The sequence below is a fragment of the Cavia porcellus genome, unplaced genomic scaffold (assembly GCF_034190915.1).
Source record: "Cavia porcellus strain 051 isolate PalLab524CR breed Dunkin Hartley unplaced genomic scaffold, mCavPor4.1 scaffold_6, whole genome shotgun sequence".
NCBI classification, from domain to species: domain Eukaryota; kingdom Metazoa; phylum Chordata; class Mammalia; order Rodentia; family Caviidae; genus Cavia; species Cavia porcellus.
In genome coordinates, this window is record NW_026947489.1 from 93,903,268 (window position 1) to 93,923,553 (window position 20,286).

The 20,286-nt window shown below is 59.3% G+C and overlaps 2 protein-coding genes across 2 annotated transcripts; both read right to left on the reverse strand.

The window, feature by feature from the left end:
* Nucleotides 1–849: 849 nt before the first annotated feature.
* Krt9 (keratin 9) lies at nucleotides 850–6,046 on the reverse strand. The gene is made up of 8 exons (XM_063249723.1): nucleotides 5,475–6,046; nucleotides 4,732–4,814; nucleotides 4,482–4,638; nucleotides 4,118–4,258; nucleotides 3,299–3,424; nucleotides 2,982–3,205; nucleotides 2,173–2,609; nucleotides 850–1,154 (listed from the first exon to the last, which is right to left on the reverse strand). Exons 1-8 carry the CDS (start codon nucleotides 6,012–6,014, stop codon nucleotides 1,135–1,137), a joined length of 1,728 nt encoding a protein of 575 aa, XP_063105793.1. The 5' UTR covers nucleotides 6,015–6,046; the 3' UTR covers nucleotides 850–1,134.
* Nucleotides 6,047–15,597: 9,551 nt separating this feature from the next.
* Nucleotides 15,598–19,661, reverse strand: LOC100713272 (keratin, type I cytoskeletal 14). The gene is made up of 8 exons (XM_003466970.3): nucleotides 19,071–19,661; nucleotides 17,969–18,051; nucleotides 17,312–17,468; nucleotides 17,031–17,192; nucleotides 16,822–16,947; nucleotides 16,507–16,727; nucleotides 16,371–16,417; nucleotides 15,598–15,842 (listed from the first exon to the last, which is right to left on the reverse strand). Exons 1-8 carry the CDS (start codon nucleotides 19,587–19,589, stop codon nucleotides 15,745–15,747), a joined length of 1,413 nt encoding a protein of 470 aa, XP_003467018.2. The 5' UTR covers nucleotides 19,590–19,661; the 3' UTR covers nucleotides 15,598–15,744.
* Nucleotides 19,662–20,286: the final 625 nt, after the last annotated feature.

Here is a 20,286-nt window from a genome sequence, read left to right on the forward strand (position 1 = left end):
CTGTCTCTGAAAGTAAGAGGGCTTTTGACCTTCAAACCCCCTGAGAATGCCCCAAGAATTCTGTGGGACATTCACCTGGTTCACCCCATCATGAGAGCTCCCGGAGCGTAAGCCTCGCCATGTGGGCCTGGTTTTCCTCCCTAGTGGTCGAGGGACCCGAGATAGACTTGCCCTGCAGGACTTCGCTGCTCCTCACCCAAGGAAGGAGTCTCATTCCCTGCTCTGGAGGCTGTGCTGGGCTGTGACTAGCCTGGGCCAGTACCATGCGGCCCGGGTGACTGACTGCTCTGTCCCAGGCCCCAAGGGACAGTGCCTGGGACACGGCTCGGGCTGCTGCCTGGAGCCTGAGCATCGCAAGGCCATCATCTCCAGACCCCAACTAGCATCCAGCCAACCCCAGAGACAGAACAGCTGCCTGCCATGAAGCTGACCGGACACTGAGGGGAACCACGGCTGTCCTGCTTGAGGCCCAGCTGAAAACCAAAAGCCAATTTAATGGTTATCAAGCCAGGATTGGTGGTGCATGCCTGTCATCCCAGCACTCAGGAGGCTGAGGCAGGAGGTCCACTGTGAGTTCGAGACCAGTCTGTGCTACAAAGTGAGCTCAAGGCTGGCCAACACCTGCTGGAGGAATTAGCTGGCTGGCCTTGCCCTTCCAGGCTTGCATAGCACACTGACCACCCAACGGGGCTGCAATTTGTGCGTCTCAGTGCAAGCAACTTGAACCACTGATGGCATATGCGTGACAGCAGTTTTGGGTGGTGGGGGACAGTCCCATCAGGTGGGATGGTCACCCAGGCATCACCAGTGGTCCAAACCAGCAGGAAGGACAAACAGTCAAAGTCTGAGTTTGATTTGCAATCGGAAAGGTTTATTTGGAAGTCAGGCTCAGGATGGGAGCAGGGTCACCCATAGGCCCACGGAGGAAAGGATCACTCCCCCACCCTGAGGTCAGCAAAGCCCAGCAGGGGAGGGGGTCAGTGGCTGGCCAGCGGCAGGATGCCCAATCAATCCAGCCCCACACAGGCACCAGCACTGGCAGCCATTCGGTCCCAATGACAGGAAGCAGGAAGCGAGCGCCACCTGGAGTCCACCCATCGCGGGGGTGGTCACCTGGCCCTTCCTCTAGGGCCTCTAGTGTCGGATCTGGTAGCCTGGGGAGAGAGGGAAAGGAGATACAGAAAGAGGGGCGCCAAGCAGGGACCTCCCCGAAAGGTGGAGACGCAGGGTAAGGAGCTTGGGGACTCTAGGCAGGGAGGGACCATGAGGTCACCGACATCTGGCTCCCTCCATTCTGTCCTTCGGGCAGCCCCTCCACATCCTGCTGCTTGGTTAGTAGATTTCCTGGCCACTAAAACAGAGATGGCCCCAGCCTCACTCCTAGATTCACAGCCATGGCTCTGCAGTGCCACCCACACCAAAGCACACCAGACACAGTGTAGAGGGACAGTCCCCAGGTGCCATGAGGCTTCTCACAGCTGAACGCCCTCAGGCATGTTCCCCAGCCTCTCACGGTAATTTCATATCAAACTTTGACTTTACACAATCCAGTGTAGGCGAGGGGAAATTTCCCCTGACCTGGAGCCTGCCCCACTGCGCGCCTCTGTCCTGTTTTTAGATCGTCACAGGCAATAGAAGTGTCCTGCTCCCCTGGTGTCACACAGTGCTGTCCCAGCCAGCCACAGATCAAACTTGTGGACTATTTATCTCTGAACAGTTCCAGCACAGGTCTCCTGTCCCCAGGACAGAAAGTCCCGGCCTGGCAGCCTGCAGAGTGGAGTCCCTGGAGTAAATTCCTCATTTTCTCTCCTGACCACATGGGCTACAGTGGGAGAGACACTGTGCCACTCTCAACCCATCTCCTAGATCTGTGTGTAGAGCGAACCTAACCTCATGCAAGGCTGCCAGAAGCAGCCATCAGTTCAGAGCCAAGGCTGGGTCCACAGCACTTCACCCGGGACCTCCCTGAAATCCAGCATTTTCCAAATGCCCATTCTCCAGAGAGGTGCAAAGATAGCTAACAGGGTGGCCAAGCATGCACAGGGCCATGACTCAATCCCAGTACTGCAAATAAATAATAAAGAAGTGGGGTGGTCTTGACCCCACTTCTTAACACTTTCTTAACACAAAACCTAGAGTCCTGCCCCCTACAAGCCCAGAGCTCTCCCTTACCTTGTGTATCACCACAGTCCCCGAGTTTTGAGGAGGACTGGGACTGGGATGGTCTTCTGCTTCTTCCTCCATAGTTGCCTCCACTTCCTCCTCCAGAACTGCTTCCTCCAACATGGCTGCCTCCATGGCTGACTCCACTTCCTCCTCCAGAACTGCTTCCTCCAACATGGCTCCCTCCACTTCCTCCTCCAGAACTACTTTTTCCAACATGGCTGCCTCCACTTCCTTCTCCACAACTACTTCCTCCAACATGGCTGCCTTCATGGCTGCCTCCACTTCCTCCTCCATAGCTGCCACCATGGCTGCCTCCACTTTCACCACTATGGCTGCCTCCACTTCCTCCTCCATAGCTGCCTCCACTTCCTCCTCTAGATCCACTTCCTCCTTGTCTTCCTTTGCCACTTCCAAAGCCGATTTGTCCAGCTCCAGAAGATTCGCTGGAAAAGGAAGAAGACAGAGATAAAATGAGCAGTCCCCACACACAGACAGAAGGATGGCCCTGAATGAAGTCCTGACTTAGCTGGGAACCTCCTTAAGTTCTCCTTCCCAGCAGGACAGAGGCTGGCGTGGCACCATAACCCGGAGGGAGGAGCCTCCAGCTGAGGCTAGGGTACGTCCCCTCCAGGAGCTGGAGCAGCCCCTCCTGTCCTTGTCCCCATCTTCCTTTTCCAAAGCCCAAAACCCCCATGGTGCCTCCACAAGATAAAGACATGCCCACTGGCCATCAGACCCTTGCCCTCAAGAGCCTCCCTATCCAGAAGGACAGGCCGGGGATTCCTGGGGGGTTCCGAAGAGTCCCGGGGACCTACAAGTCCTCCTGGCCACACTCGAGGAGGTGGTGGTAGGTCTGGATCTCCTGCTCCAGCCGTGTCTTGACACTCAGAAGGTTGCTGTATTCCAGACTCTGGCACTCGGTCTCCCCTCGGACCTCAGCGAGCTGCTCCTCCATGTTGCTGATCAGCTGCTGCAGCTGCTGCAGCTGCACACAGTAGCGGTTCTTTGTGTCCTCCAGGGACTTCTCCAGGGCTGCTTTCTAGGGAGTAAGAGGAGGCTCCTGAGCCTGTCCCTTCCCACTCTGGGAGTCCGAAGAGCCTGCCCCGGGAGGACCGAGGAGCACACGACCCACCATGCTGTGCTCAGTCTGCAGCTCAACCTCCAGCTCCTGCATGCAGCGCCTGTGCTGGATCACCTCCCTGGTGTTCTTCTCCATCTCCTGACCACTGTGTGTCACCTCCTGCTCAATTTGAGTCATCTGCAAACCCAACGGCTCAGTGAGGACCAGGCAGGGCTAGGAGCTTAAAGGGCCAGGGAGCAAGACCTGCCTCACCCACCAGGCAGAGCCCAAACCGAAGACCTGCCGAGCTCCAGGCCCCTCTGGCAGGGCAGGCTGTCCAGTCCTCTCAGCAGAGCCCCAGCCCCTTCACGCCATGTCCCCAAGATGCCACTTTAACCTTTCTCCCTACCATCATCTTACACACACAGACACACGTGTGCACACAGCCCAGACCATGCCCTCCTGTCCAAGGCTCCAGGCTCCACTCGGAGGACCCACAGAGGAGGAGAGAAACCACGCAGCTGAGGACAGAATGGGAGACACACTGTGCCCCCTGCCAGGGCCTTACACCGCATAGCATGGCTGGAGCCTATCCACACTGGTAAACCGTGAGGCCCCTAAAGACCTCAGCCTTCTGTGATTGTGTCGGAAAGGTCAGCACCTCCCTAAAAGCTGCACTGAGAAGCTCCTCTAACATGGAAGGTAGACAGGAAGGAAGGAAGAAGAGGGGAGGGGAAAAAGGGAGGAAGAGGAAGGAAGGGAAGGAAAGAAAATGGACAGATGTAGTCTTTCATAGGGCAGTTGCGTCAGCCACACTGAGGGGTGCAGAGTAGGGGAAGGGAAGGAGATGCAGCCTGGGGCACAGGGCGGCCTGGACGTCCGCCCACTCACCATCTCCTTCCTGCTCCTGGAGATGAGCTGCTCGTACTCCTGACGCATGTCACTGAGGATCTGGGTGAGGTCTCTGCTGGGGGCCACCTTGATCTCCACGTTGACGTCCCCACCACTCTGCCTGGTCTGCTGGCTCATCTCCTGCCAGGGAGGAGGGTTCGGGTGGGGGTCCCTTCTCCCACACTGCAGCTGTCTCACACGGGTCCCCCAGGTGACAACACGGGACCAGGGCGTGAAATCAAAGCCTGGCTACCACCACAGACAGCACTGCAGAGGGGCTGGGCGCGTGCTCCTCCGGGGAAAGAGGGGTCCACCTCTGTCCTCCGCCCCTCCCTGGACCCAACAGCCCCGCAGCAGGCCGCACCTCCTGATGGTTCTTCTTCAGGGTCGCCAGCTCGTCCTGCAGAGACTTGAGCTGAATCTCCAGGTCGCATTTCTCCATGGTCAGGCTCTCCAGCACCTGCTGCAGCCCGTTGGTGTCAGCGTCCACCGACTGCCTCAAGGACCGCTCCATCTCATACCTACGGGCCGGCCAGTACCCGGGAAGTGATCAGGAGAGACCTCCTGGGTGCTGGGCACAGGGGAAGGCGGGGAGGATGGGGGCTCAGACTCACTTAACCCTGAAGTCCTTCAGGGTCATTCTAGTGTTGTCGGTCTCCAGGAGAGTTTTGCCGTTGTCTGTGATCAGGTGCAGAATCTGAGTAAGAAAAAATGGCATGGAACTGGTCCCCCTGACCCCCCACCCACTGTGGAGAGGAACAAAGGCCAGGTGACGGCAAAGGCAGGAAGATTCCCACCCAGGACAATGTCCAGGGGCAAGAGGAGGTGCCAACAGGAGTACGTGACCCAGGCCCTCCCAGGCTTCAGCAAGCCAGCACTACTGTGAGTAGGTAGGAGAATGGGAGGATGGATGAGCCCATGGTGATGGACACATGGAGTCCATCCCTAGAGATCAAGCTCTTCTTCGTTACGTGAGTGGCCAGCATGGGTATCTGGGTGTAAAGAACCTGAAAAGGCAGAGACGCTCCCCCTGGATCGAGGCTCCCAGGAGCCCAGGGAGAGACAGGGTTGACCTGAGGCCAGGCCCAAAGGAGGCTCCACGCCCAGCCCCAGCCTGGCCCGTGTGCACCTGGGCCCCCTCCCTGCTCTTCCAGACGCGGAAAGCTGTGTGTGTCGGGGTGAAAGCCCGGAGCACAGCCTGGGGTCCCCGTCCCAGGGCTGCAGGAGCCAAACCCCAGGGCATTCCTGATGAGAGTTCAGGGTTTCCAAAAGACAGATTCCCTTGGCCATTCTGGTCTAGACTTCCAGTCTAGCTTCACCCACGACGCAGATGAGACACAGAGAGCGCAAGGCTCACCTGTCTCTTGAGGTCCTCTGTGGTGTTGTAGTAGGTAGAGTAGTCCCTCTGGGGAAGCTTAGGGCCCCGCTGGGCGTACCACTCCTGGATCTTCCTCTCCAGCTCACAGTTTTCCTGCTCCTGCTGCCGCACCTTATCCAAGTAGGAGGCCAGGCGGTGATTGAAGTTCTGCATGGCGGTCTTCTCATCAGTAGCCAGGATGCCCTCACCGCCCCCACCGAAGCCTCCTCTCAGGCCCCCAGACCCGCCAAAACCTCCTCTGGCACCACCACCAAAACCACTGCCACCTCCCCCAAAGCCCCCACCCAGGCTCCCGGCGCTGAAGCCCCTGCTGTAAAGGGAGCCACCCCCTCCCCGGCCACAGGCCCCTGAGCTGCCCCCACCAAAGCCAAAGCCACCAAAGCCACTAGCCGAGCTAAAGGGGCCCCCAGCCCTGGCCTCGGAGGAGCTGGAGCAGCTGAAGGAAGTGCGCAGGCTGCCCCCGATGCCCCTGGAGCCGCTGTGGCCCCAGGGAGACAAGGAGCACTGTCTGTAAGTCATGATGCTGCTGGCTTGGAGGACAGGAAGGTGTCACAGAGGTGCTGCTGGTGCCACTCAGTCCCCGGGCCTTACTCTTATACCCCAGCCGTCGGCTGGCACGCCCGGGTGTGCCCCCCTCCACCGTGCCGGCCTCCCCCTCCCCACGCCCTCCGGAGCCTGGGATGCAGAACACCAGCTGCCCCAGGCTCTGCGTCCCTTAGTGGCTGCTGGGAGCAGCTCAGCCCCTCCCCATTGTGTGGCGGTAATTGGAGGACATTAGGCTGTCAAGGGCACCATAAATCACCCAGGGTGACCTACATCCTGGAGATCCCGGCCCGAGCTGGGGCCCCAGAGCCCACATCAGAGCCCGTGTCAGAGGCTGAGGCCTGTGGACAGAGGCTCCCCCTGGGACACAGCCCTCTCCCCATGGGTGACCACCTGCCTCAGTCTGCAGCTGCCCCCACACCCACCCTGTGCCCCCCACGTGGGCGGAGCTGGGCACAAGGACAAGAACATGGCCTGGAGGCTGGGGTGGGCACAGCCTCTGCCCACAGACACTGCCAGAATGAGCAGGACCCGACTATGACACGAGGAACCCTGTAAGGGGAGCCTCATCCTGGCTCCCCAATCCTCAGGCTGAGTGGGGGCCAGAGACCGTACACCCCCAGGAGATGCCGGGGTTCTGGGGACATGGTCATCCCCAGTGACCGAGAGACCAGCAGCAGCCCCCAGTGCACAGCACGGGGTCCACACAGGGGACCTGAGGACACAATGGCCATGTAAGTGACCTGTGGCCAGCACCTGCTGACCTGAGAGGGGGCGACCCTGACCTGGCTGTCCTCACCTCTCCAGTGCCAGAGCAGGTAGGACAGGTCACAGCTGAGCATTGGCCCTGGACTGAGCCCAGCTTCTGGCGGACACCCAAACCTCGCATCTCCCCGGCAGGGACACAGGAGAAACGCTCGGGAGATGTCGGGGTCGCTCCCGGCCGGCAGGAAAGACACACGACAAAGTCTGGCGGTGTGCAACCTTGCCTTTATTTATCTCCGCGTGGGCCCCGCGAGGCCTCCACTCTGCCACCAGCCCTTTCTCGCCGGTGGACTTTTTCTATCTCTCTCTGTGCTTCCTCTGTGCTTCTCTGTCTCGTGGCGGGAGAGGCATTCACTTTTATAGGGTGACAGTGGCCAATCAGTTCAAAGCGCGCGATGCGGGCTAATTGGCTAACATCAGTTGTTGCTAGGCAGACTATCTTACAGAGCGGGTTGTTTAAGTCGCCAGCGCAATCAGGGGGCAGGAAGCAGGCGCCAACTTGACTCACTCGATGGGAGGGGCAATCTAGCTCAGGCCCCGCTCCCACCCACAGGCCCTACGTCCGCCAAGTAAGGCGACCGGTGTCGGCGGCTCCCAACATCTCCCCCTATTTTATTTACTTTGAATGAATGTATGCATCGCAGCCCGCCCTGGATCGAGTGCAGAGGCTTATGCCCTGTGTTGAGGCCCACCGTAGGCCCTTGGCTTGGACCCTGGTCGGCCGCCCCCGGGTCTGCCAAGGCCTTGAGACCCTCGTCCTTTTTCCAGGGCCAGGAGTGAACTGGACGGAACCTGGATGCACATAGGCATGCACTCATGCCCCTCCGTGTGATCCCCTCGGAGAGGCATCTAGATCTGGGCAGATTCTAGTAATCCAGCGGCTTTCGTGCGCCATGGGGTAGGGCCTGGCTTAGGTCGAGTCATGCTGGGGAGGCACGCTCTTACCCGTCATTGACTCACCTACCCTGCTGTGTGGTGTCATTAGGGAAGGAATGCGGAAGACCCGCCACACCTAGACCCGGTCGTAGGCCAGTCGAGCGAGCCATGCGTAAGCCTGGGGGTCATTGTGCCCATCACGGGCTGCTGCCAGGGCCGCATGGGCAACCAGGCGTACTTGACGCCAGGCCGCCGCAAGGCGCCCATTAATAAATGATGTAACCCATCGGAGCAAGAATGGTCCTATAAGCAGGAGCAAGAACAAGGAGCATAGAGGGCCTAACAAGGGTAGCACATAGGGGAGCAAGCCGTTCCAGGCCCCCAAAAAGGGATTGTCCTGTAGTTCTTTTAGGGCTCATCTTGTTGTTGGGTCTGCAGTTGGCCTCTGGTGGAACAGGCCTGATCTTCAGTCGAGGGACTTGTCGCGTCAACCTCTCTGGGACCCACAGTGGTTTTCGTCCCGATTCCTGCAGAAAAACACAAACCGCGCCTCGGTTCCAGCTAACCACCGGATCCGGGCCCATCCATTGTCATGCCATAGATAACCGCGCCTTTGGAGGCAGGCCTTGGCTTACTCCCCCTTTTTGTTTTTTATTTTTTATTTTTTATTTTTTTTTATTTTTGGTCTTTTTCGTTTTTTTTTTTTTTTTTTTTTTTTTTTTTATCGGTGCCAGGGATCGAACTCGCGATTGCCTGCTTACAAGGCAGGCGCTTATGCCGCTGAGCTAAATCCCCAGCCCCCGTTTCCTCGACCGGCGTTTTTCTCAGCCTGCTCGGCAGAGTAGCCACCCATGAAAATACCGTCCGCCCCACGGCGCAACGTCATAGGACGGCGGTCGCGACAGAGTGGAACGGGGCGTCACTTCCTGTGCCGGCTGAGAGAAGGGAGGGTTCCCTGTAGCGGCCTCTCGGCGGGGAGCCGCTTCTGGAGAAGAGCTCCAGGGTGGAGTGGATGGCTCTCTATCTCCTCCCCGCCAGAGAGCGCTTGGGGGTCCTTTTTCCTCTCTCTGCTTTTTTCGAGCGGCGCACGCACACAATTCGCGGCGCAACTCGGCATAGGAGTCAAGGCACGCATGTATCATTTCCCACAGGGGGCGAATAGCTGGTGAAATATCGCCTCCCAATTCCGCCGAGGCGAGGTCCCCGCCTAACTTCTCCCATGACGGCAGGTTTAAATGCCCCGTGGGTAAAAACCAGGGAGCCACCCTATCTACCTCTGTTATGAATAGTTCCAGTGTTTTTTGACCTACCCTGAGGTCTCTAGCTTTTAAAAGCTTTTTAAGGGCCTTTACCAAGGGCCGCACCTCTGCGCTCGGTAAATTACCCATTTTTAACCTCTAAGGGCTGTTACTCACCGCGTGTGACTTAAAGAACCCGTCACCTACGCGTGAGCCTGAGGGGAGTCTAAAAGCCCTGTAGGTGCGCGCCACCCAGAGCCCAGGCTTATCCCCAACTCACCTGTCCGGCAGCACCACGCTGGAGCGTTGCACACCACCGCCGTGTCTCGGGGTTGATCAGTCCCCGTGCGGGTCACCAAATGTCGATGTCGCTCCCGGCCTGCAGGAAGAACACGCGACAGATTCTGATAGTGTGCAACCTTGCCTTTATTTATCTCCGCGTGGGCCCCGCGAGGCCTCCACTCTGCCACCAGCCCTTTCTCGCCGGTGGACTTTTTCTATCTCTCTCTGTGCTTCCTCTGTGCTTCTCTGTCTCGTGGCGGGAGAGGCATTCACTTTTATAGGGTGACAGTGGCCAATCAGTTCAAAGCGCGCGATGCGGGCTAATTGGCTAACATCAGTTGTTGCTAGGCAGACTATCTTACAGAGCGGGTTGTTTAAGTCGCCAGCGCAATCAGGGGGCAGGAAGCAGGCGCCAACTTGACTCACTCGATGGGAGGGGCAATCTAGCTCAGGCCCCGCTCCCACCCACAGGCCCTACGTCCGCCAAGTAAGGCGACCGGTGTCGGCGGCTCCCAACAGGGAGACATTAAACTGCTTGGTCAGGGTGGTGCATGCCTAAAATCCCAGCTACTCGGGAGGCTGAGTCAGGAGGATCAAAAGCGGCACACCACCCTGGGCAGCTCAGTGACACCCTGTCTCACAGGACAAAATCTAAGAGGCAGTTCAGAGGCGAGCAGCTGGCCAGTGTGGAAGGGGCCTGAGTCCTATCCCCAGCGCTGCACAGAGGAAGGAAAGAGAGAGAGGGAAGAGGGGAGAGAGAGAGGGAGGGGAGGGGGAGGTGACACCACTTCAGCCGACCTCCTAGCCTTCCAGCTCTGCCCTGCCCTGGTCTGCAGTGAGCAGCTTCCGACTGCTCTTCCCGCCCCCATCCACTGACCCTGCCGGGCAGCCCCCCACCTCCCTAAGCCTCTTCTGACCACATCACCCTCAAACTTTGCTTTGCCCCAGGACAAAGCCCATACGGCTGGTGCTCAGGGCTCCTCTCACATCTTCCTTCTTCTCAATTGGATTTTGTGGGTGCGCTTCAGAGGCACGTGGCAGTCACACACATCATGGGGAACTCAGGTTTCCCATCCCCTGCCCCCTTCACCTCCTCCTCTCTCTCCACTCACAAGAGCTTCGTTCCCATAGTTTTCTCCTTTCCTCTCTTCTGTTTTTGCTTTCCCCATCCTCTCTTCCCCCTTGCCTCCCCATTTTCTTCCCATTTCACAATACCTACTGTACATTTTGGTCCTTATTTACACTCTCGGTGTCTCACACCAGAGACACAATGCAGCACTTACACACGTGTGTGTCTGGTTTATTTCACTGAAGAGCACGGACTGGTGGTGCATCCATGTGCCTAGAAATGTCTGGTGTCTGTCCTTCTTTATGGCAGAGTAGTATTCCACAGCACAAACAGACCACACCTTCCTTGTACCATCACCAGTCCTGGGCTGTCCCCCTGGGCAGAGCACCTGGGCTGTCCCCAAGGGCTGGCTGTTACAAACTGTGCCACTGTCAGCACAGGTAAAGGCACAGCAGCCACCAGGTCTCCAGTTAGGAGTTAAATCCTAACCAGTCCCAGCTTCGTTTATTTCCATTGTGGGCAAATGAGTCCCTTTTTGTCTGTTTCTTTGTGTTTTTTGTACCAGGATTGAAACTTAGAACCTTACGCTTGCCAGGCTCCACCCCCAGCCCTGATTCTTCTTTTTCTGTTTTGAGACTGAATCTCACTGTGTAGTCCAGGCTGGCCTCAAATGCATGGGGATCCTCCTACCTCAGCTTCCCAAGTGCTGAGATGACAGGCATGCACCACCACACCCAGCTGGACAAAAGATTCCAATTGTCCTTTTCTTTCCTTTCCTTCTCTTCTCTTCTCTTTTCTTCTCTTTTCGGTAGCAGGATAGGACTTCTTTTATCAATGTATTCATTGAAGTAAAAGGTGACCTAGTTTTTCCAAAACACGTCAGATGTTTCAATGGGAGGTGTCAGATGGTGATAACCCATGAAACTGAAAGTAGGCAGAGTGGGTATCGGGGAGCACATCAACCCCCTCTGTGGGTCCTTGAGGTGCTGAAACTTCACCCAGGGCCTTGCAGACCCTGAGCTACAGGGGCGCAGGTCGTGGTCCCTTCTAATTGCTTCCTCCATCATCTGAGGTCGAAGCTCCAGCTGGGATGAGACCAGGGGGCCCCAGCTGGCCTGGGAGAGGGTGGCAGAGGTGGGGGCGCTGAGCACACCACACTGCATCCTGAGTGGGGGACCCCACCATGCTGAGATCCCCGGGGTTGACTCCAGCTCAAAGCAGGGCAGCCCTGCCCAGCCAGGTACAGCTGGAGACGCCCTAAATCCCCAAGCCCTGCGCTCATTGATCACCCGCCTCCTCCCTGGGCACCCCCCACATTGCCAGGAGCCTCCCTGCCCAGAGCAGCCCCTGGGTGCCCAGAGGACCCTGCACACCTGGCCCTTGCCACCCCTCTGTAGGCCACCCCGCTGTACCCTCCCATGCCTCTGCTCTGGCTGTCTGGTCCTCCTTGGGGCTTGTCCTCGGAGGGGGCTGGATGCCTCCTGACCCCCTCACACACTACCAACCCCTTGGCCTCAGACTCAGTTTCCCCATGGAAGACTTTAGGGGATGAACCCGGGCATAGTGGCACAGGTCAGTCATCCCAGCATTCAGGAGGCTGAGGCAGGATGATTGTGAGTTGGAGACCAGCCTGGGCTACAAGGCCAGCCTAAACTGCATAGTGAGACAAAAAGTCAAAAAAATAAAAATAAAAACTTTATGTGCTGAGTCGCCAGGGCCACAAATGGCTCAGGAGGGCAGAGGGGCCTCTGGAGGAGGGTCCAGCTGGGGCCCCGTGAGTGTCCACCCCACAGCGGGCCATCTGGACAGCTGTGCGGCCCACACCTGAGGTGTGCTGTGCCTGCTGGGGATGCTGCCTTTCCATCCTCCAAGCTCCTGCTTGCGGCAGGAGGTGGAAGGGGCAAGGGAGTCAGGGAACCAGAGGCCCTGGCCCTGGGCTGGGGAGTGACTTCCCCTCCGCTGTGCAACGGGACTCCGGCTGCTACCTTCTCAGAGCTCAGGGCCTGACAAGTGGGGTGCATGTCACCCCAGCAGTGGGCACCAGGGGCTGAGAAGGGGCCACAAGAGGCAGACAGGACCCGAGAGGGTGCCAGACGCTGAATCCCTCTGCACAGTGCCCACAAAGGGGAAGAGGTCAGTGCTCGTGAAGGGCACGGGGACTTTGGGAGGTGACAAGAATGCCCCTCCTTGCCTGGCCTGGCTGCCCTCCCCGAACTGCTGTCTGCCACTGAGGCCAGGTGGGGCTCAGGGATGGGCCTGAGTCACCGTGCAGGCACTGGAGAGGCAGCAGGCTGAGTCACGCTCCTCTCTCTGCAGCCACCCTGGCGGTACATGCTGCCCGCTGGCACGGAGCTGGAGGTGCCCATGTCTGTCTGTCTGTCAGTGCTGATTCTTCCTCACACTGCTGTCAATGCTCACCACTCTACCCAGCCAGACCTCACCAGGCCCAAGGGACTAAGTTCCAAAACAAGATGCTCCCATGTGGGTCAGAGAAGCGGCTTTCTCACCATGCATCTAGTTCCATCCCTAACCAGCATCTGCTATGAGCCAGGAGTGGCCCCCAGACCTGGGGAGGGGATGAGTGAGCCCTGATGGTCTGTGGGGTGAAGCAGATCTCCAGACAGGTGCAGCTGATAATGGGGGAGGGGGTCAGCTGCAGTGGGGGGCAGGGAAAAGTCATAAGAAACACACCCTGACTTGGGCGGGCATAGTCTCTTCAAGAGACTCTTGTAAGGAGGAGGAGGAGGAAGGAGCCAGAAGCAGAAGCAGGAGCAGGAGCAGGAGCAGAAGAGCGTCCCTGGGCAGGGACAAAGCCATGTGCCAATGCTCCTTGCCGGAGGCTGCAGCCCCCCTGCATGGGCAGAAGCCCAGCACAGCTGAAGTGCCGCGGGGTAGCTCAACCGTGCAAAGGAGCCTGGAAGAGGGGAACAGGGCTGCTCCCCTGAGGCTGTCTGAGGTCTCATGGCTTTTTTGCCCAGCACACAGCGGGACACTTCCCTGGCTGCTGGTGGCGCTAATTCTGCCCCCTGACTTTCCCTGGACCCTCAGGGTGACCCAGGTCCTCAGGTTCCTTGTTTATTGTTAGTCTGTTGGACCTGGGACAGGTGGGAGCTGCGGGGGACACAGTGGGTGGGGGTCACAACTGTCTCCCTCCAAGAACCTTCAGGCTGGGTGAGCAGGAACAGGTCAGACCCCTAAAAGGGGTGCTCCTCCATGACCCGCTGCACCCCACGTTCTGCACTAGGAAGGTGGTGGCCCTGGGAGGCTGAGCACCGGGACTCCAAGAGGCAGCCCCTCTTGAGTCCACTAGGCGGCACCACCCAGTCTCCCTTCCCAGTCCTTGTTTTTGTGCAGAGGTGGAGACCCAAGTCTTGAGTGGGGTGGGGTGACCTCAGGCCCTGGGGACCAGAGCACTGGTTGTCAGCAGCGCTTAGGTGTCAGCTCTGCCCCTCCTGCCAGGGTGAGGTGGTGGGGACTCCAGAGAGCGGGAGTCCATGCCCTCCTCCATGCCCCTGCAGGACCTCCTCTGGCCAGCGTGAACCTGCTTCTGGACTGCAGACCCTGATGAGTCTTCACTGTATTACCCAGGACTGCAACAGAGAGGAGGAGCATGGCCCCGCTGCCCACTCAAGGGGACCCTGCCTCAGGTCCAGAGCTCCTGGGTGGGGGGTAGCACATGGCTCCCTGTCCAGGACACAATGGTGATAGGGTTCATGGGCAACTCGGGGCATCCCTGGTGACCTCGCTAGGTTTCTCTCTCTGTCTGGGACCCTGTGGCCTCTTCAAAGGCGAACCGCACCCCAGATTCCAGGCCACCTCTTGCTGGAGCAGGAGGCTCACAGCCCAGCAGGGACCTCTGATCCCCAGGGACATCCTGAAGCCCCTCTTCCCTGGGTCCTGTCCCACTTGGGACCATCGCTTCCCAGTTCCCAAGGAAGCAGCCTCAGATCTGGGACCCCCCAAATTGCCCCCTTAGCTGCCTCCCCACTAGGGGAGCACCCAGCTCCTCCCGCCCTGCCCCCCACCATGCTCCTGGAGAAGACATCCCTGAGCTTCAGAGGGCATGGGTGGGGACAGGAGAAGCCAGCATCTCTCTGTCCCTTTTGCTGGGGACACCTTCTCATGGGACCATGTACAGAGCCCTGTGTGCCGAGCTTGGTGTGAACACATTGCCTCTGTGAGATCATGCACCCTCTCCTGGTTTTGTAGTGAAGTTGTCTGTCCCCCACTTGGTGAGAGGGAATGTGGGTTCAATATCTCCTCCAGACTCTTCCAGCCCAAGACCCCCAACTCGATACCAGATGGTCTGACTCCAAAGCCCCATGTTTGGCCCCTCGCTGGGGCCCTGATTTCAATCCCTACCTCCCTGCAGCCAAAAGAACAAAGACTGGACAAACACACGGCCAGTCCACTGGTCGCTAGCGTGGGCAGCGAGCTCCCTCAAGCCCTAGAGTCTCCACCTCTCAGCCCTCTGGACTCCTCCCCTCCCCACTCCTTTTCCAGCCCCACCCCCAGAACCCCCACACCCTCCTCCACCAAAGGGAGGCTCCAGGTCTTGGCTCTTAAGGTTCCTTTGCTCACCAGATCCTTCTGCAGCCCCAAGGAGTGGGACTCTTCCTCTGTCTAGTACAAGTGGGGGACCAAGGCTCAGGCCTGCCAGGGCACCACTGATGCCTCAGAACCCGGGCTGGAACAGGCCCTCCTCAGGATGCCTGGCGTCCCTGACAGCCTCCTCTGGGAAGCTCCCTCCAGCCATCCCTGCTACTTCCTGGACCGCACAAAAGGATGAACAATCAGACCTGGAGGTGGCACTCAGCTCACCCCAGGGCGACCGAGCGTAGGCGGGGTGAGGCTGCGATGTGGGGAGCAGGGGCCAGTCAAGGAGATGAGACAGCCAAAGAGTGTGGGTTCCAATCCCAATCTTGAGTTTGGGGCTTGCCCCTTGGGGATGCAGGGGACCCTGAACCCCGTGATCCCCAATGTGTGTGCTTCTTTGGAGATGGGGCAAAAGGAGACCATCCACGGCTTCTGGTCTATTGGGACCCCAGGTCACGACAATGTTAAGAATCCTTCACCCGGCACCCCAGCCAGGGTGCTCAGTGCCTGAAGAGTGAAATCACCTGAACGAGTGACCTTCCCGGTGGGCTTGGGTAGAGTCCACCCGTGACCCAGTGTGCATCTGTCTGTCTTATCTGTGTCTCCTGACATGGCAAAACCATCCTGGGACTGAAGCCCAGCCCGCCCCCAAACCCTCTCACCCAGTCCCGGAGGCCACAGCCAGGTGCCCTCCTTCCCACCCTCGCCCCCACAATGACTGGCACACAGCAGCTTGTGCAACTCAGACACAGAAGCTTTATTGATTTGCAGGAGGGGGCAGGAGCAGGGGCAGGGCGGGGCCTGCGGGGCTTGGGAGGCGGGACGGGGCATCTGGCAGCGATGCGGGGGGGCCTCCGGGGCCTGAGCAGTGCCATGGGCCCTAGTTCTTGGTACGCAGGATCTGCTCGTGGGAAGACACCACCTTCCCATCGTGCACGTCCACCACCTTGGTGCGGACTTGGCGGCTGGAGGAGGTCACTGGGGAAAAAGAAAAAAGGGCGTCACCTGAGGCTTCAGGCAGCGGGATGAGGAGGAGTAGAGAGGTCAACACCTGGAGGCCCCATGAGCTGGCCTGGCTGCCCTCTGCCCCAATGGCTGCTTCCCCCAGGGCTGTTACCCAAGCACAGAGGCCGTCACATTGCAGACGACAGCTCTCCGAGGTCAGGGAAGGGTCTGTGTCTTCAGACCCTAAGAACTCAAACTGCCCCGGTTCCACTCAAATGACTTCCGTGGGCGGCTGGGTTCCAGCCTGAGAGCAGCCTGAGCGCTGTCCGTGGTGCTGACTGCAACCACCACAGGGTCTGCATGCATAAGCGAAGCCCAGGTAGGGGTCCAAGCCTTAAGGGGGGTTAGGCCAGGACTTCTGCTCCCCACGGAAGCTCACAAGGGACCCTGAGTAGGGATCTATGACTCAACCACTGCAGAAGCTCCTAACCCAAGCTGCAGACCTGCCAGTGGGGATCCTGGGGTGTTCAGACCCAGGCTCAAGGAGAAGGGACAACTTACCATCTCTGGATGACTGGGAGCCAGAGGAGAACTGAGCAGAGGAGAGGCTGTGAAGACAGAGGGATGGGACTGTTAGACACCTTCAGGGGCAGGAGGAGAAGACAGAGCGCCCGGAGCAGGCAAGCTGGGCACTCACTGGGCATCCTCGCCCTCCAGCAGGCGGCGGTAAGTGGCGATCTCCTGCTCCAGCCGCGTCTTCACGTCCAGCAGGATCTTGTACTCCTGGTTCTGCTGCTCCATCTCACAGCGCAGCTGGGCCAGCTGCTCCTCCACGCCGCCGATCATGTCCTGGATCTGGGCCAGCTGCATGCAGTATCGGCCTTTGGTCTCCTCCAGGCTGTTCTCCAAGGATGCTTTCTGCGAGGCAGGTAGAGGACCCAGGGTCACCTCGGATGGCCACACCCTCTCCGTTAACCCAGGTCCACCCTGGGTTCAGCCATCGCATTCTCACCATGCTGAGCTGGGACTGCAGCTCGATCTCCAGGTTCTGCACAGAGCGCCGCAGCTCAGAGATCTCAGTCTTGCTGCTCTGCAGAGCCTCAGTGTTGGTGGCCACCTCGCGGTTCAGCTCCTCCGTCTGCACAGAGTAAGAACCCCGTTTGCAACAGAAGGCCCCAAAGGCGGAGCGCCCGGGCCCAGCCTCTGCCAGAGCCCCCCTACCTTGCTGAAGAACCACTCCTCCGCGTCCCTGCGATTCTTCTCAGCCATCTTCTCGTACTGGTCGCGCATCTCGTTCAGAATGCGGCTCAGGTCCACGCCAGGGGCCGCGTCCATCTCCACATTGACGTCGCCGCCCACCTGGCCACGCATGGTGTTCATTTCCTGATCAAAGAGGAGAGAAGGTCTGCATGAGGAGCCCGGCCAGACCCCGCCCTCCCAATTACCCCGAACCTCTGCTCCCCCGGCCTGTCGCTCCACTGCCTCTTCCTCTTAGCGCCCACCTCCTCGTGGTTCTTCCTCAGGTAGGCCAGCTCCTCCTTCAGGCTCTCGATCTGCATCTCCAGGTCGGCTCTGGCCAGGGTCAGCTCGTCCAGCACCCTGCGCAGCCCGTTGATGTCCGCCTCTACGCTCATGCGCAGGTTCAGCTCAGTCTCGTACCTGGAATGACCCAGGGGCAGAGGAATGAAAGGGCCCTGCTGGCCACACAGGAAGCCCCGGTCTCTCCGCCTGCAGCTTCTTTCCAGGCTGGCACCCGGAGAGTGGATTTTGAACACAGTGCCCATTAATCACTCAGACAAGAGCCTTCCTTTTGCCCCAGAAATAAGGCCAAACTCAGGAAGGGAGATGCTTCCAGCTTCAGCTGGCCAGTGAGGCTCTGGGCCTCCAAGTATGACCTGCAGTTGGGGTGGGGGCCAGGCGTGCCTCTCCCTACAGCAGTGCTAGCAAACCTGGCTGTGGACCAGGCTGTGGACTTTTTAATAGGAAACCTATTAAAAAGACCTGAACCAAAACTCAAGGGTGGTGCCCAGGAGCCTTACATTTTACAAGCACCCCAAGGGCTTCTCCTGGCACCCGGCAGCTCTGTGTGGGAAAGATTCCAAAAGCGCCCCACCCTGGGAAGACGGGGTGTACTGAGCACCGCCCCCACCGAAACTCACTTGGTACGGAAATCATCCGCAGCCAGGCGGGCATTGTCAATCTGCAGGACAACATTGGCATTGTCCACGGTGGCCGTGAGGATCTGCAGAACAGAAAGGACGCCTCGTTAGGTGGACATCAGCAGCCAGGCACCAGCACAGCCTGCAGTGGTCGGCGGGGGTCCTGCTCTTGCCCAAGTCCCCTTCCTGAGGGACAACCCCAAGGTGCCTGCCCTGACCCAGAAATTAGAAGCATGATGGGCAGAGAAGTAGGAGGAGTCCAGGCTCTGGAGCTGGGGCTCCAGTCCCCAGCTTGCTAGGAGAGTTGGACCGGCTCCCTAGATGGGCTCTGCACCCCGAGTCTCCCCCTACACAGGAGGCAGCTCTGCCACTGGTGCCCCACACACGCACACTTCCCTCTCCAGGCCACCGTGCACGTGGCCTCAGGTGGGACTTTCCCAAGAGACAAGACCCAGCTGGAGCCAGGGATTAGAAGGAGGAAGCATTGGAGAAAACATGACAGAAGAGCCCTGCACCCAGCTCGGTTTCCCCTCAGTCACCCCATTTCCTAATCCCTGCACAAGCAGCAGTGCCAAGTGGGCTCTGCAAGGGGCTCCTGGGGCGATGGAGTAGAGCAGAGAGCCCAGGCCTTCCAGGGCCCAGGTGTGGCTGCAGCTGATCACAGCTGTGGGTTTCCTGCATCCACCCAAGGCTCATGGGCGGCGGCGGCGGCAGCCACAGCTCAGACTAATGAGCTCATGAGCGGTCTGGGTGTCTCGCCGGCCCGTTACGCCGCGCCCTCCTCACCTACATGGAGAGCAGGTTGCTGCCTCCTGTGCTATGCAGGAGGGTGGGGTGCCAAGGCCCCAGTCATCACACCCACAAAGTTTCAACTGCTTCCCCTGCTAATGTAGGGGTAGGAACTGCCTGGATCTGAGGGTGGGAGCCCAGGACGTGAGCAGCATGAGGAGGGGGCCCACCCTCTCCCCAGCAGCTGTTTGGGGCACCCAGGATGCCTGGAGAGGGGATCAGGGCTTGCAGTCTGTCCTGTCTGGAAATCTGGAGGTGCCAGGGGCCTGGGGCATCTGTTGCTTCCAGAGGGGGTGGCCAAGGTGCTACCCACCTTGTTCCTCAGGTCCTCGATGGTCTTGTAGTAGGAGCTGTAGTCCCTGTTCTCCACGGGCCTCTGCCTCTGGTACCAGTCCCGGATCTTCACCTCCAGCTCAGCGTTGGCCTCCTCCAGGGCACGCACCTTCTCCAGATAGGAGGCCAGGCGGTCGTTGAGGTTCTGCATGGTCACCTTCTCACTACCAGCGAGGAGCCCGTCGCCACCACCGAAGCCAACACCAAAGCCACCACCAAGGCCACCACCCAGGCCAGCACCGAGGCCAGCACCGAGGCCACCACCATAGCCAGCAAAACCTCCATATCCTCCACCGAAGCTGCTGCTGCTGCTAAAGCCACCGCCATAGCTCCCCCCCATCCCGCAGGCTCCCCCAGAGGAGAAGCGGGAGGAAGTGACCGACAGGCCCCCATAGGCGCTGGGGGCCAGGACGGAGGAGATGCGGCTGGAGCCGCCCCCGATGCCGCAGGAGCCCTTCATGGAGCTGGAGGAGGTGAACTGGCGGCTGCAGGTGGTCATGGTGCCCGGGAGGAGGTGAGACAGTGAGCAGGTGGCAGAGACAGAGAGAGAGAGAGGCCAAGCCGTGCTGGGAGCTGGAGGACGAAGGGCTTTATACGCTGGGGAGGGGGCGGGCCTGGCATTTTCCATTCCCCTGGGCTTTCATCACCCTCGGGCCAGTGCCAACTCCCAGGCGGCTCCCTCTTCTCCTCTGCCTCGTCACGCTCGTCATATTTTACTGGAAACGCATTGTTTGGGGTGTTTGGGGCTTTCTGGTCCCGCCAGGTGTGATTCACCAGGGAGGTGCGGGCCTGCGGGCTATGCTTTCCTCATCATCGGGCCTGGGAGCCTTGGGACCCTGTACGCTGGGCCCAGCTGGGCCAAGAGCACAGCCTCTGTGTGGTGACCCTGGTGACCTGCTAGCTCCCTGGTACCTGGTGTCCCCACTGAGGGCAATGGAGACCACCCTCATCCACAATCCAGGCACAGCTGGGCGGCCCTGGCTCCTTATTCAGATGAACCTCCACCCTCTGGGGACCAGGATGGGGACATGGTGTGGACTGCCCAGCATGGCCATGGCCAAGTAGCCCCATGGGGACAACCAGAGTCCCCAGGAAAGGTCAGAAGGGGTGAGTCTCACTGGCCCCTGCCATCTACACCCGGAGTCTGTTTGCTCATCTGCAGAGTGGGGTGAAGGCCTGCTGAGCCCCCTGCAACC

Bases quoted from the DNA above. Each gene is read 5' to 3' on its own strand.
- LOC100713272 (XM_003466970.3), bottom strand. From the start codon at position 19,589: ATGACCACCTGCAGCCGCCAGTTCACCTCCTCCAGCTCCATGAAGGGC. The intron at 18,052-19,070 runs GTGGGTAGCACC...TCTGTTCTGCAG, and splicing joins TCGAGGACCTGAGGAACAAG to ATCCTCACGGCCACCGTGGA. The intron at 15,843-16,370 runs GTAAGTTGTCCC...CTTTTTCCCCAG, and splicing joins CTCCCAGTCATCCAGAGATG to TGACCTCCTCCAGCCGCCAA.
- Krt9 (XM_063249723.1), bottom strand. From the start codon at position 6,014: ATGACTTACAGACAGTGCTCCTTGTCTCCCTGGGGCCACAGCGGCTCC. The intron at 4,639-4,731 runs GTGAGTCTGAGC...GCCGGCCCGTAG, and splicing joins CTGAAGGACTTCAGGGTTAA to GTATGAGATGGAGCGGTCCT. The intron at 3,206-3,298 runs GTGGGTCGTGTG...CTTACTCCCTAG, and splicing joins TGCAGACTGAGCACAGCATG to AAAGCAGCCCTGGAGAAGTC.